The 11,914-nt window shown below is 36.1% G+C and overlaps 1 protein-coding gene across 1 annotated transcript; it reads right to left on the bottom strand.

Annotated features, from left to right (window-relative positions):
- Positions 1–1,272: 1,272 nt before the first annotated feature.
- On the bottom strand, positions 1,273–11,694 carry LOC21394275 (phospholipid-transporting ATPase 3). The gene is made up of 27 exons (XM_024166828.1): positions 11,192–11,694; positions 10,520–10,585; positions 10,029–10,090; positions 9,827–9,908; positions 9,520–9,630; positions 9,270–9,347; positions 9,024–9,120; positions 8,687–8,793; positions 8,325–8,390; positions 7,805–7,926; positions 7,628–7,712; positions 7,428–7,505; positions 7,203–7,319; positions 6,843–6,992; positions 6,577–6,681; positions 6,064–6,206; positions 5,556–5,657; positions 5,407–5,470; positions 5,113–5,325; positions 4,415–4,580; positions 4,177–4,256; positions 3,852–4,091; positions 3,047–3,268; positions 2,797–2,964; positions 2,254–2,616; positions 2,023–2,129; positions 1,273–1,921 (listed from the first exon to the last, which is right to left on the bottom strand). Exons 1-27 carry the CDS (start codon positions 11,384–11,386, stop codon positions 1,615–1,617), a joined length of 3,696 nt encoding a protein of 1,231 aa, XP_024022596.1. The 5' UTR covers positions 11,387–11,694; the 3' UTR covers positions 1,273–1,614.
- Between the last annotated feature and the right edge of the window lie 220 nt (positions 11,695–11,914).

The following is an 11,914-nucleotide window of genomic DNA, read 5'->3' as shown; positions in this document are numbered from 1 at the left end:
CCTTGTGAATGAAAAAGTTGTAAGAAAGGAAAATAAATCAAAATGATTGTTAAGTGGTTTTTTTAATCATAAGATATGTAAATTGTCAAACGATTGTAAGTTTTATTACTTAATTCTATGATGTTGTGCCAGTTTTAGTTGTATATTCTATTTTTGTAAGTTATTTTCTAACTTTTTAGTCACCTGAGCCTGCGTTTTACGTCTAGTTGTTTAGCTTGATTTTGTTGTTTGTTTTCAGTTGTTTCTGTGTCGTTGCCTTTTGTAGTTTGTATCTGTGCGCCGTTGGATAGGTTATCGTTTGGTTAAATAAAAATTTAGTTTTAGCCAAAAAAAAGGAAAAGATTGTAACTTATTGGTATTCTTTTTAGAGAGATTCTTTGGTACACATGGTATACTGATAGACTATATTTTTAACCGTTAGATATGCGTATTTTTTGATTTTTACGTGATTTTATGCATATTTGATGGACTAAAAACCTGACATACCGGTATATTTGAATACCGGAGAAGGTCCATTCTTTTTAATAAAATAACTTATTGGAATTTATTAAAATTTTCTTTTATTACAGTAATGTGGAAATATTTAAAAATAAAATCAGATACTACATTTTTTAGTAAAAAAATTAGAGAATTACAAAAGATGAAAACTCGTCCTTCCTATTGTAATATATTTTATAATTTTTTATATATTTATTTTGTAGCTATTGAAAAATATTGTGCCTTTTTTATTCTATATTTTTCATGTTATTACTTGGTCAAAAAAAATAGTGTATGCTCCTATTGAATTGGAACGCTGGCTCTGTTATTGACTAATATTATTGATCGTCATTATTTGATTATGAAAGTGATAATAACTACAAGAGAGTTGAAGAACGGCCAAGTGACAACCAGCAGTCTCAGAAAAACTAGCCAAGTTGTTTGTAGGCACTTATGAAGATGATTATCATTAAGTTCTTACTTCAGTCGTGAAATTAAAAAGAGCAGGGTTCTTAATTTTTTTTTTCCTTTTTTTTTTTTTTTTTTTTTTTTTTTTTTTTTTTTTGTATTCAAGCAACAGCTTTCAGTAATAGCTGAAGCGTGAATGCAACTTCCAGCAGGTAAAGAAGTATAAGAAGGATGAAAAATCAAGTACTTACAGTGTCTTTTTCTTTTTCCTTTTCTTTTAAAAAAAAAAGATTCTAAATAACAAACAGGTGCTGTAGAGTCTTAAGTTAAAAACAAAAAAAGGTGCTCTAAGCTGCAGCTAAAACCAACAACATTATCGATCTTATCTTGGGAAATGGTAGGATTTCTAACTAGGCCACAATGAATATAGAATCATATACAACTTGAAGGACAAATTAGGTCAACTTGCACCGAGAAAAAAAAAACAAAAAAAAAAAAAAAAAAGCTCGGAGTTTATCTAATGTAAATGTACACTCTTGAGAAACCTGGCACAACTAGTTCCTCAACAGTACGAAAACAGATTTTGAAAGTGGAACAAAAAAGAGAATCTATATGTATATATGTAAAACAAAAACTAAACTAGAATATGGCACGAGCTAAATTTACAAATTTTTCTACGGCTGACTGTCAAAATGAATATTCTTTTATACAAGAGTGTCCTCTTTCAGTTTATTTCCTCTGCCCTATCTTCGGACGGGACTTCATGCTGGCTCTGCGAGCAACATCCCACGCTTTCTGCGGCGCAAACACACCAAGCTGTGCAGCGAAGAATGACTCGTACCCAGGTGAGTCAAAAGCAAAGCCAGTGTGTTTTGACAACTCTCTTGGGAGTTGAGCTATGGCATAGCTCCTGGCTTCATCTGGGGTGAGGTGGTTTTCAATCTCTAGCAATTCTGTTCTAGTTCTACCTTCGGGCTCATGCATGTGAATTTCCTGAACAATCTGATAATCATATGGGAAGAACCATCTCTGAACCCTATATAATCATTTAAAAACAAAATAATTAGCAGTACATAATGGAGGCGAATCTTGACAATGAAACTAGCAAATCTTTGATATAGAACCTCATTTTCTTACCCCTGGTAGATGAAGTCGCCGAGAAGCGCAACAATAGGAACAAGTGTAAGTGTCAAGTAGAAGTAGAATGTACTCATCAAGACATAAATAACAAAGAAAATATTTTCCTGAAAAAGGAAAAAAAAAACCATGGGAGTGTCAATGGCTCGAATATTTAATAGGAAATTTTGGGAGATGACAAAACTCTCAGCAGGGAAAAAAAAAAAAAAGACTAGGAAAATGAAAACCCACCTGTCGATCATATGAAGTCATAATGCCCGAGTATATGAAAATGAATAAAAACCACGCCAAAATGCTTCCTCCAACACTAATGTAATGCCATCTTGTAATTGAATTGCACATCAAAAGAAGCCGTAGGTTGACTGTCACTACAACACAGGTGAAGGCCATTGTGCTGACATCCCAAAGACCAAACATCTTGCCAGAGGAATTTTGAGCATTTGAACTTGAAACGCTCACGAAGTAAAAGAAGATAAGAGATTGATAGACAGAAAAGAAGGCCCATATTGCCACAACCCTCCATTTGAAAAAGACATTTTTTATCCCCTCCCTGTATATTTCAGGATATTTCTTGGAAAGAGATGCACTGACATCCTGATAAAGAATGCAAACAAACAATTAGTAGAATTCTCATCTCAAACATAGTAGAAATAGATACCCAGTCACTATCTCAAGTATGTATTCAACAAAGCAAAAGGAACGATGTAAAATTATTATGCTCACAGCTTCCACAGTTTAGGCGGGAGTTAATAGAGGCGGAAAAGAATGGAATACCTTGTCAAAAAGCCCAACCATGATCACAGGCAGGGCTGTGAATATGACGTTATACAATGATTGAAACCAGTCGTCATAGAATCTTTGACCAGAAAATCCAGTTTGAAAGGTGAACCAAAATTGAGTCAGAGTGAAAGTAAGATTCTTGTAAAAGAAATATGTAATAACCTGCAATTTGGAATTACAAATGGTCAACCACAGACGACCAAGATTAATTTCAACATATTCAATCAACACTGAAAACCCAGACCTTGCATAACCTAAGATACGACCACCGTCCATGCACAAGAAGTAAATCTGTAAGAAAACGAAACTGGGCAATTGCAAAATCACTAGCCATCACCGCCTGCATGCCCTCTTGTCCACTGATTCCAATGCCAACATGAGCGGCCTGAATCATACTAACGTCATTAGCACCATCACCAATGCTAAGTGTTATTTTTTTTGCACCTTTCTTGACCAGACTCGTAACCTGTAAGCAGAGAGAATACTTAAGGCACTACCTTGAATTAACTAAAGTAACAAACCAATCGTCAATTCCAAAACCTAGTTGATTCTTGTTGGATACAAAGTCAATTAAGCTTGTTCAAGCAAGAGGAAAAATGGGTGGAAAGAAAGTCAATTCAACCTAGCTATGCAGTAGTGCACTTAATAAATCTAAGAAAAATGATTGAATCCTAAACTGAAGCATTTTGTGTGCAACATCAAAAGCAAGAAACGGTCTTGGTAACAAGTCAGCACTCCGCCACACATGTAATAACATTTTTTATGATAACAAGAGTATTTCAAAGGACAAAGGCTTTTGACTGCACATGTAAACTTTAGGACACGCGTAGGCATATTAATACATGCTAATAGATAACAAAATCAATCTTCAAAGAGGTCATGTTTGAGAAAGACATGCTAGTGTGATGCAGCATAAAAATGCTTACAGCCTTGCATGATATATCAAGTTTCTATAACGAAATTCACTTGATAAACCAAATTCAAGTTTCAATATATTCTCTACGCTCAATCAAATAATGCTACTATTTAGCTGCCATTGGAAAGATCACCTGTGCTTTCTGCAGAGGAGAAACTCGACAGCAAACCACTGAACAACAATTTAAACTTAAATTTAGTAGCATCACTCGTAAGCTTGGGTCTAATGCATACATCAAGCATTTCCCATCTATTACAAGAGCTAACTTTGGTGCAGCCACTGTGTGAAGAAAGTGTTGTGCTTCCTCAAGGCACTTTTTCAACTCCTTCTTGACTTCTTCTTTAATGAACCGCGCAATTTCCACTTGGTCACCCTAGAAACAGAATTTAAAGTATTGCATAAGCAAGAAATGCTACATGAGACAGAATTAAAGTGCATAAGAAAGAAAATGCTGTTACCCTGTTTTCGACTTCTCTAATTGCATCAGTTTCCGAATTGATGATAAATTGTTTCATATCATTGTTGATAAGATTGCATGCTGAAACAATTTTTTAGGAACACAAAAAAAACAGTAAGAAAAATTCCAAGGAAATAATAAGTGGTAGAGAAAAGGAAAAGGAAAAATATAGATTATATAGAGGTACTGGATTATATAGAAGTACTAGTACCACCACTACCCTTGCAATATTGACTTACCATAAGCTATATTAATTGCAGTTTCCATCTTGTCCCCTGTTAGCACCCAAATCTTAATACCAGCTTTTGAAAGAGTCTCTATGCAAGCTGGAACTCCTTCTTGAAGCTTATCCTCAATGGCAGTACACCCAATAAAAATTAGCTCCTTTTCTATGATTTCTGCCACCTGCATGAATCCATAATCAGTTTTCAACCTCTTCATGCGCATCTCAATGAAATCCTAAAACAAAGTATGTATATCATATAATAGAGCAACATAACCAACAAACTCGAAAAAGTACGCGTAAAACACAAAACTAAACCCGTCTATAACAAGGATCTCGCAAAGCCTCTAAATGAGGTCATAAAAGCTTTTTCAAAAATCTTGACGCACTTATACTTCAAACACAACAAAAGCAAATATTAGAAACTTTACAGGAATTATATATTACCAAGATAGCCATCTAATACCATACATGCTTGTACAGAACCCCCTTTATCCAACTATATCATAAGATTCTTCTTTCACTAGTACCTCATAGGGGACTATGACGAAATGCTCACAGAATTCGCTTCTCTCCCTCCTTTTTTTTTTTTTTTGCTTCTTTTTTAAAACTTGGCCCAAAATTGTATAGTACATGGTACATACAGATAATTGATAGAAGTTAAAAGTTATTGATGGTAGATGGATTGAGAAGCACAGGTTCAACAAAATTTACCTCATCCAACTTCTTTTCACGATCACGTAGAGAAGATTTAGCCTGGATGAACTTCTCATTCCAGCTTTCATACATATCAGAACTTAAATCTCTATAAGCCAAGCAAAGCGTACGTAATCCAGAAGATCCAAATTGCTCCAAGTGCTCCCTAGATACTTTCTTGATATCATCTTGACCATCAGCTAATCTCTCATAGATTACAGTATCAGCACCCTGTCAAACAGTTTCCTGACAGAATGTCACTCTAACTGATCAACATGTTAATCCACCAAAGACGCCTCAAGAAAGTAATACCTTGCAGTACAGTACGAGCCTGCCATCTGGATATCGACAAACAACGGATTGGCGCTTCCTTGTACTATTTGTGCAACAGAGATTGTAACTATGTTAGTTTTGTGGATCATAGTTTACTGTCCACTGATGTACACAGTGATGCGTCTTACCTATTGAACTCAAGGACATTTAGGATTTCATATGAAACATCTTGGACTTTACCCATCTTTTCAACATGAGACTCCCGAACATATATCGTTGTAGGAGTACGCCTGAGAATAGAGAGAACATCAACGCCAAATTGTGTAAAATCTTTGGCAATAGAAACTGTCTTAGATAAACTTGTGAGAAAGCCAAAACCACAACCAAGAAGCCACGTTCCAAACATTGGAAGTTGCATTAATTGACTGAAAAACAATCAAAATTTGTGACATTATTTTCTATAGCCAAACTGAATTTGCCCTCAGCATTACACACGTGATGCTGGGGACAGAACCCATAAGTGCATTGACCAAAAAAAGGTTGAGGGGCAAATCTTCCAATAAATACGAAGAGGATTCAAAAACTGATTCCAAGGGAACAATCACATCAGAGTCGTACACAACTTGGTATCAAAAGAAGAAACTTAAAAGAGTTACAGCTGGCTGATTTAAGCAAACAGAATTTGGAAGCTCAAACCTGTAAAAGAAGAAGCCAAAGTTTTTTGCAGCAGTTACCAAAGCAGCTTCATCTGGTGATGCGGCTTGATATGTAACTTTCTCCGGAGACTCATCACCCTCAGGAAGCACAGTATGACATATAGCAAGGCATCTGAAAAATTCCTAAATAAAAACAATATTTATTAGTCAGATTGAGCCCATTGAAAGCTGCCATATGCTCTAATCATGAGCAACTATCAAAAGATTTTAAAGAAAATTTTCTTGTTAAGTAGCAATCTGCATGACAAATCTCTCCCCAACAGCAAAGGAAAGGGGAAGCAGTTCCAACGTACTGACCAAATTATTGGCTTTATCTCAATTGTAAACGTGGCTCAACTACTAGAGGTAGTTCAGAAAGGTAAGGAAAAAAAAAAGAAAAAAAAAAAGAAAAAAGAAAAGAAACGCCTAGTACTTGAAAATTGAAATGCTAAAAATCTTCAGACTTATTTAGTAATTAGTCTATACAAGCAAAAGTAGACACCACTATTTTTACCTTGCAAAGATCAGGATTAGGCTCATTCCTCCAAGCTCCCCTCATAAGCCTGGGATCATCAAAGTTGAATCCTTTCTCTTGCACCACGTTGGTTGACTTTTGACACTGTAACAAGTAAATGAGATTGAATGAAATTGCTTCAAGAGGACTTATGTCTTCATGGGTGAATATGTATATGAAATTGCACAGGAAAATCTACGAATATATGTACATAATACACCTATATATGTTAGCCTGTGCTAGCTATATATGAGAAAGAATCATACATCCTCAAGTTTAATGCCTCTCCGCTGTGATATTCCTGTCTCTATTTCAGTGACACCAGTGCCATAAACATCTCCTCCAATTGAACATTTGAAGAACTCCATTAAGTTTCTCGTTAGTGTTCCAGTTTTATCAGAAAAGATGTACTCCACCTGAGAAAATTTGCAATTAAACATGATACAAAAATCCCTCACAGTAGCATCATTATACAGATTTAGTGGTAGAAATATGATACTAGCATTGCTCCAGACAATGCAGAAGATAAAATCTTTCCTCTGTTAACCAATGATCATAGTCTTATCATTTCTCTTGCCTAATAAGAATTAAAATAAACATTGAGCTTGATATGGCAGCAACGTTACCTGTCCCAGTTCCTCGTTCAAATTGGAAGTCCTAGCCAATGCAGGGGTATTGGTTTCGACGTGATACATATGCAAGTCCTTGTTAATAAATTGGGTGGACTGAATAAATTTGATCATCTGAAATTGCAAAAAGAAAAAAAGATTAAGATAAATAAATTGTGTGTGAAGCCATCAGGACTATTGGGCGTTGCTAGAGCAGGCAACTATACAAAGTAAAGAGCCTACCTCAATGGAAACATACAGAGAGATAGGTATGATAGTTGAATATAGAGTAATAAGAGTGAACATAGTAAGAATAGCAACCTGTCACCACAAAACATAATTAGCAGGCAAAAAATAAAACAAATGATCAACAAAGAAGCAACTACCAAAAAAAGAAAAACCATGTTATAGTAGTTGTTCCACTTCAATAAAAAATGTGTTACCACAAAAGGTCTATTAGGGTTGAACTGATTCTCAACATCTACATTAAGACCCAAGTAGAAGTACTTGCGATCAATGAATACACCGCTGCAGAATATCAGAGATATAAACATTGTTATGCTGGAAACTCCAAACAAATATTTGGGACAATCTTAAAGTTAGACTAGCAATCATCAAACCTGCCAATCGCTCCAATTAGGCACATGACAAATAGAGTACCAAACAGTGCAAGGATGAGTTTGTCGAGTTTCCTCTCTAGAGTACTTCTTTTGGAAGGAACATTCATGGCATTCATCATAACCTGTGAAAATACAATGCATCGTCAAACTACCCCAAATTACAAGAGCTGTCAGAAACTGAAAGACAATGCAAGTCTACAACTTATTGCAATCTGGTTGTAAAAGCAAACAAGAAAAACAACTAATACCAGCAAACAGCGGCAGAAAATAGTGTTTTATTTACTTGAAAAAAAAAAAAAAAAAAAAAAACTAGTATTAAGGATAAGAACTATGTACAATCTAAAGAGGTCGCGTCATCTTCAACCCCAAGAGAACAAAAAGCAAAAAGGACTAAAGGAGAATGTTTTACGTCAAAATACCAGGGAAATTGATATCCAGTTGCAATTAGATTTACAGAAATGTCATAAAACGAAATGGGTCTGAAATGAAAATAGGCAGTAATAAGTATATGAAGACAAACCTTTGTTTCGTGACCTGAGAAAAGAACAGCCCCAACAATGTACTCGGTGTTTCTTAGACTGCATCCCTGAAAATACAAAGTCCCAATGCAGTGTTACATGAAAGGAAGAAATTAAATCAGTCTAAAGACCAAAGCCTACAAGATTATTAGGGACAAAAACCAACAAGAAAGCCACTCCAGATTTGTGCTTAAAAGTTACAGACTTATACAATCACTTGAGAAACATTTTCCACCCATATCAGGCCCTCCAAAGAACATTTAAGACCAAAAAAGAACTATTTTACTGGTTTTCCTGTCCAATGTATAACCCTAAAATTGAGAAAGACGAAATGAGAGGGCAGGGGGTAGGGATCATATCTTACTCTCAGCAGAACTTGGTTTGGCGTGAGAGGTAATGTTTGCTTCTGAATAATGAGATTGCCCGTGAAAGTGTATAATGAATTGTTTGGTTGTTCACACTGCACTTCGCCTGCAACCAGAAAAGTATGCTTGTTAGATGAAATAAAAAATAATAAAATGTTTCATACATCATAAGTAACCATGAAAAACCATCCTTCAACCCCACTGCTTTAAAGTAGTGGTTGCAGTTAAAATATCTTCTCTAGAAAGCTCTATCAAAGCTACAAAATAAAGGGTGGGAGCAAGAACTTAAATCATGTTATATCAGTCACTGAAGTTAGATAAACAAAATCGGGTTACCTTTAAATTCTGATGCTTTTTCAGGAGTCAAATAATCCCAAGTCTTTTCCAATGCCTTTCTGATCTTCAAATTGGTTTCCCCATCCAAATTTGCAGTCTGCAACCGAGCAGCCACAAGCAAACAAAATACAAAAGAAAAGGTCAGTTTAGCTGTGTGGTTGATTATATAGCAACATTAGACTTCTCTTGGGGGAAAAAAATTATGACAAAAGAAGGTGAAAAGCCATAAAGGAAAACATAAGCAACCTCAATGTAGCAGACACCATCTGCGTTTGTGCTTGCAAGAAAAAGCAGATCTGCAGGGAAGAATCCGTCGTGCTTTATCTGCAACCAAACCAAAATGTCAGTGTCTATTTAGAGCTTGCGTAACATACCTATGTACAAAGGAAAATACTAGAAAGAAACGAAATCTCCTGATGTTTGGAAGTCGGAGAAAGAATTCCAAAGAAATACATTATAATTACTAAGCATTTCTCCATTATTGCTGCATACTCACCCTTACAATGTCCCCAACCTGCAATTTTTTCCATGGAATAGTTTCCCACTTTTGATCTTGCAACACTTCCACAGGATTATTATTAATTGACATATCATTCTGAAAGCGTTTCTGTTTCACGTAAGGAAAACAAGAAAAGAAAGTATGAGGAATCTTCTTTAGAGTACAACCAATAACCAAAACCAGTATAATTATATATATATATATATACACACACACACACATATATATATAGAGAAAGAGAGAGAGAAACACACACACACACAAACACACAAACAATACAATACACAATTAGTGCAGTACTCACCCAATCCTCAAACGCTTCTTTAACAAGAGAAACAAAAAGCACCAAGCTCAAGGGGAGCACATTCGTTATTGGACTCACAGGACTGCATTATTAGAAAAGTATTTGAGGTTTTCGACAAACCAATCATGATTGGCGTTAAAAGCAATTCTGGAAGTAGCATGAAAGCAAAACAGCAAGGCTAATAGAAGTAAGTACTACATACCTGATTGGCGTTGTTGATAAAATTGAGATTGTAAGAAAGTAGAGATTAGCTACCCGTCTGAACTGTTGGTTTAAGCAAAGAATTTCATCAGGGACATGACCAAAATAGAATCAGGGGTTGGACAAGAAGGTACTAACAACAACCACAAACCCACTAACATACTAAACTTTAACTCAAGTTTGAAGTCGTTTTTGCAACCATTAGGTAGGAGAAAAGTATCTAGAAATCCTATATGGTCTATCCCTTTAGCAAGCACGCATCAAGATAACCTAATCTATTTAACTTCTCCACCAACAAATATTACACATTAACCTAGTAAATATAAGATTCAAACACATATATGGTAACCGAAACCAAAATCGTGCAAAATATTTTACTAAAATAATGATACAGAAATGGACGCCATAAACCATAACTCGACATTCAAAATGAGGTTCACAGAGCTATAAACCAGTTATTCCACATTGGCAAGAGGTTTTTAAGTAAATTACCTGTTCGAACAGTCCTTTTGGCAAAAAAGTAAAGAAGCTGTACTTTGTCGTTGATATAGAATTCCCCTGAGACAATTGAAAGATGCAAACCAAGACAAAATCAAGCAATGAAGCCAGATGCAAACGGACATCACAAGTATAGAAAATCAATTCTTAAACGTGACAAACAATTGAACATCCTTATCAGCTCAAAGAAACAATTAAAGAATACCCAGATGAAGGAGACTAAGCTCAACTACCCAGAAGAAAACCACTAAAGTGGTAACCGCAAAATAACGGAACAAACTGCAAACACGTCTATAACATAATGGGAACAAACTACAGTCAATTATTCATCAAAATGGGCCTAATCTAGTTTTAAGTTTTAACAGATATCATTTGTTCTGCTTCAACATTGTTCCTTCTAATAAGCCTGAGTTTCCAGCTTAATAGCGCACAAAGATCAATGTCAAATCCTTACTTAACAATAAACCTCTAAAAAAAATCTCGTGACTCAAAATTTATTTCAGATTCTAAGAAATGAACGCAATAAACTCGTTTCAGCAACCGTAGAAGTCCAATATTTTCTTTCTTATTTCGCTGCCTAACTTCTCGGAAAGCAAACATAAGCAAAAGAAATACGAAAATTTTCAAAAAAAAAGAAAAGAAAAAAGAAAAAGAAAGAGGCGAAACCTTGAATTTGACAGGGAGATTGGCGTCGCGATCGTTGCAATAAATGGTGCGGTGGCCAGGGGCCTGTGGCTGGACTCGGCCGAGCCGAACGGTCCGACTGGAGGGAATGCGCTCGCCCATGCTGATGTTGCCGCCGGAATTGGAATCGCGACCGAGCCTCACCGTCGACGGCCTCAGCCTCTCCCATCCGCTCATCTTCGCGGCGGAACTCGCCCGATCCAACTCAGAACGAGTCCGTTCGACCGAATATTCTCCGATCGGATTCTCTGTTCTCTCAGCTGTGATGGTGGCGGTGGTGGCTGTGGCTGTGGCTGCAGCGTTTCTTCTTCGTTTACGATGAAACAGAGAGAAAGAGGAAGGGAAGTGTGTGCCTTCAACACCCCCTCCTTTGATTTTCTTTTTTTTTTCTTTCTTTTTTTTTTTTCTTTTTTTTTTTTTTTTTTTTTTTTTTTTTTTTTTTTTTTCTTTTTTTTTTTTTTTGCTTCTTTGTTTGTTCCTCAAGCCGCGTGACTCTTGCGTTTTATAATTTATCCTTTTTAAAATTAACAGCGGATTTATTGACTCCCACGTTCGTGCTAGCGCGTGGGCTGCAGTCTGACGGCCTTCTATAGCGGTGGGACCCAATCATGAGGGGTCCTAGACGATCGCCACCTGGTTGCCACGATGGCAACGCGCGGGTGGGAGAGTGGCGTTGGCAAAAGTGCGAAAGATGACTGGTTAATG

Source organism: Morus notabilis, unplaced genomic scaffold, assembly GCF_000414095.1.
Source record: "Morus notabilis unplaced genomic scaffold, ASM41409v2 Scaffold1276, whole genome shotgun sequence".
Lineage (NCBI taxonomy): Eukaryota > Viridiplantae > Streptophyta > Magnoliopsida > Rosales > Moraceae > Morus > Morus notabilis.
This window is presented reverse-complemented; position numbering and strand designations above follow the sequence as displayed.

Bases quoted from the DNA above. Each gene is read 5' to 3' on its own strand.
- LOC21394275 (XM_024166828.1), bottom strand. From the start codon at position 11,386: ATGAGCGGATGGGAGAGGCTGAGGCCGTCGACGGTGAGGCTCGGTCGC. The intron at 7,506-7,627 runs GTAACACATTTT...TTGTGGTGACAG, and splicing joins ACCCTAATAGACCTTTTGTG to GTTGCTATTCTTACTATGTT. The intron at 5,471-5,555 runs GTAAGACGCATC...TTGCACAAATAG, and splicing joins AATGTCCTTGAGTTCAATAG to TACAAGGAAGCGCCAATCCG.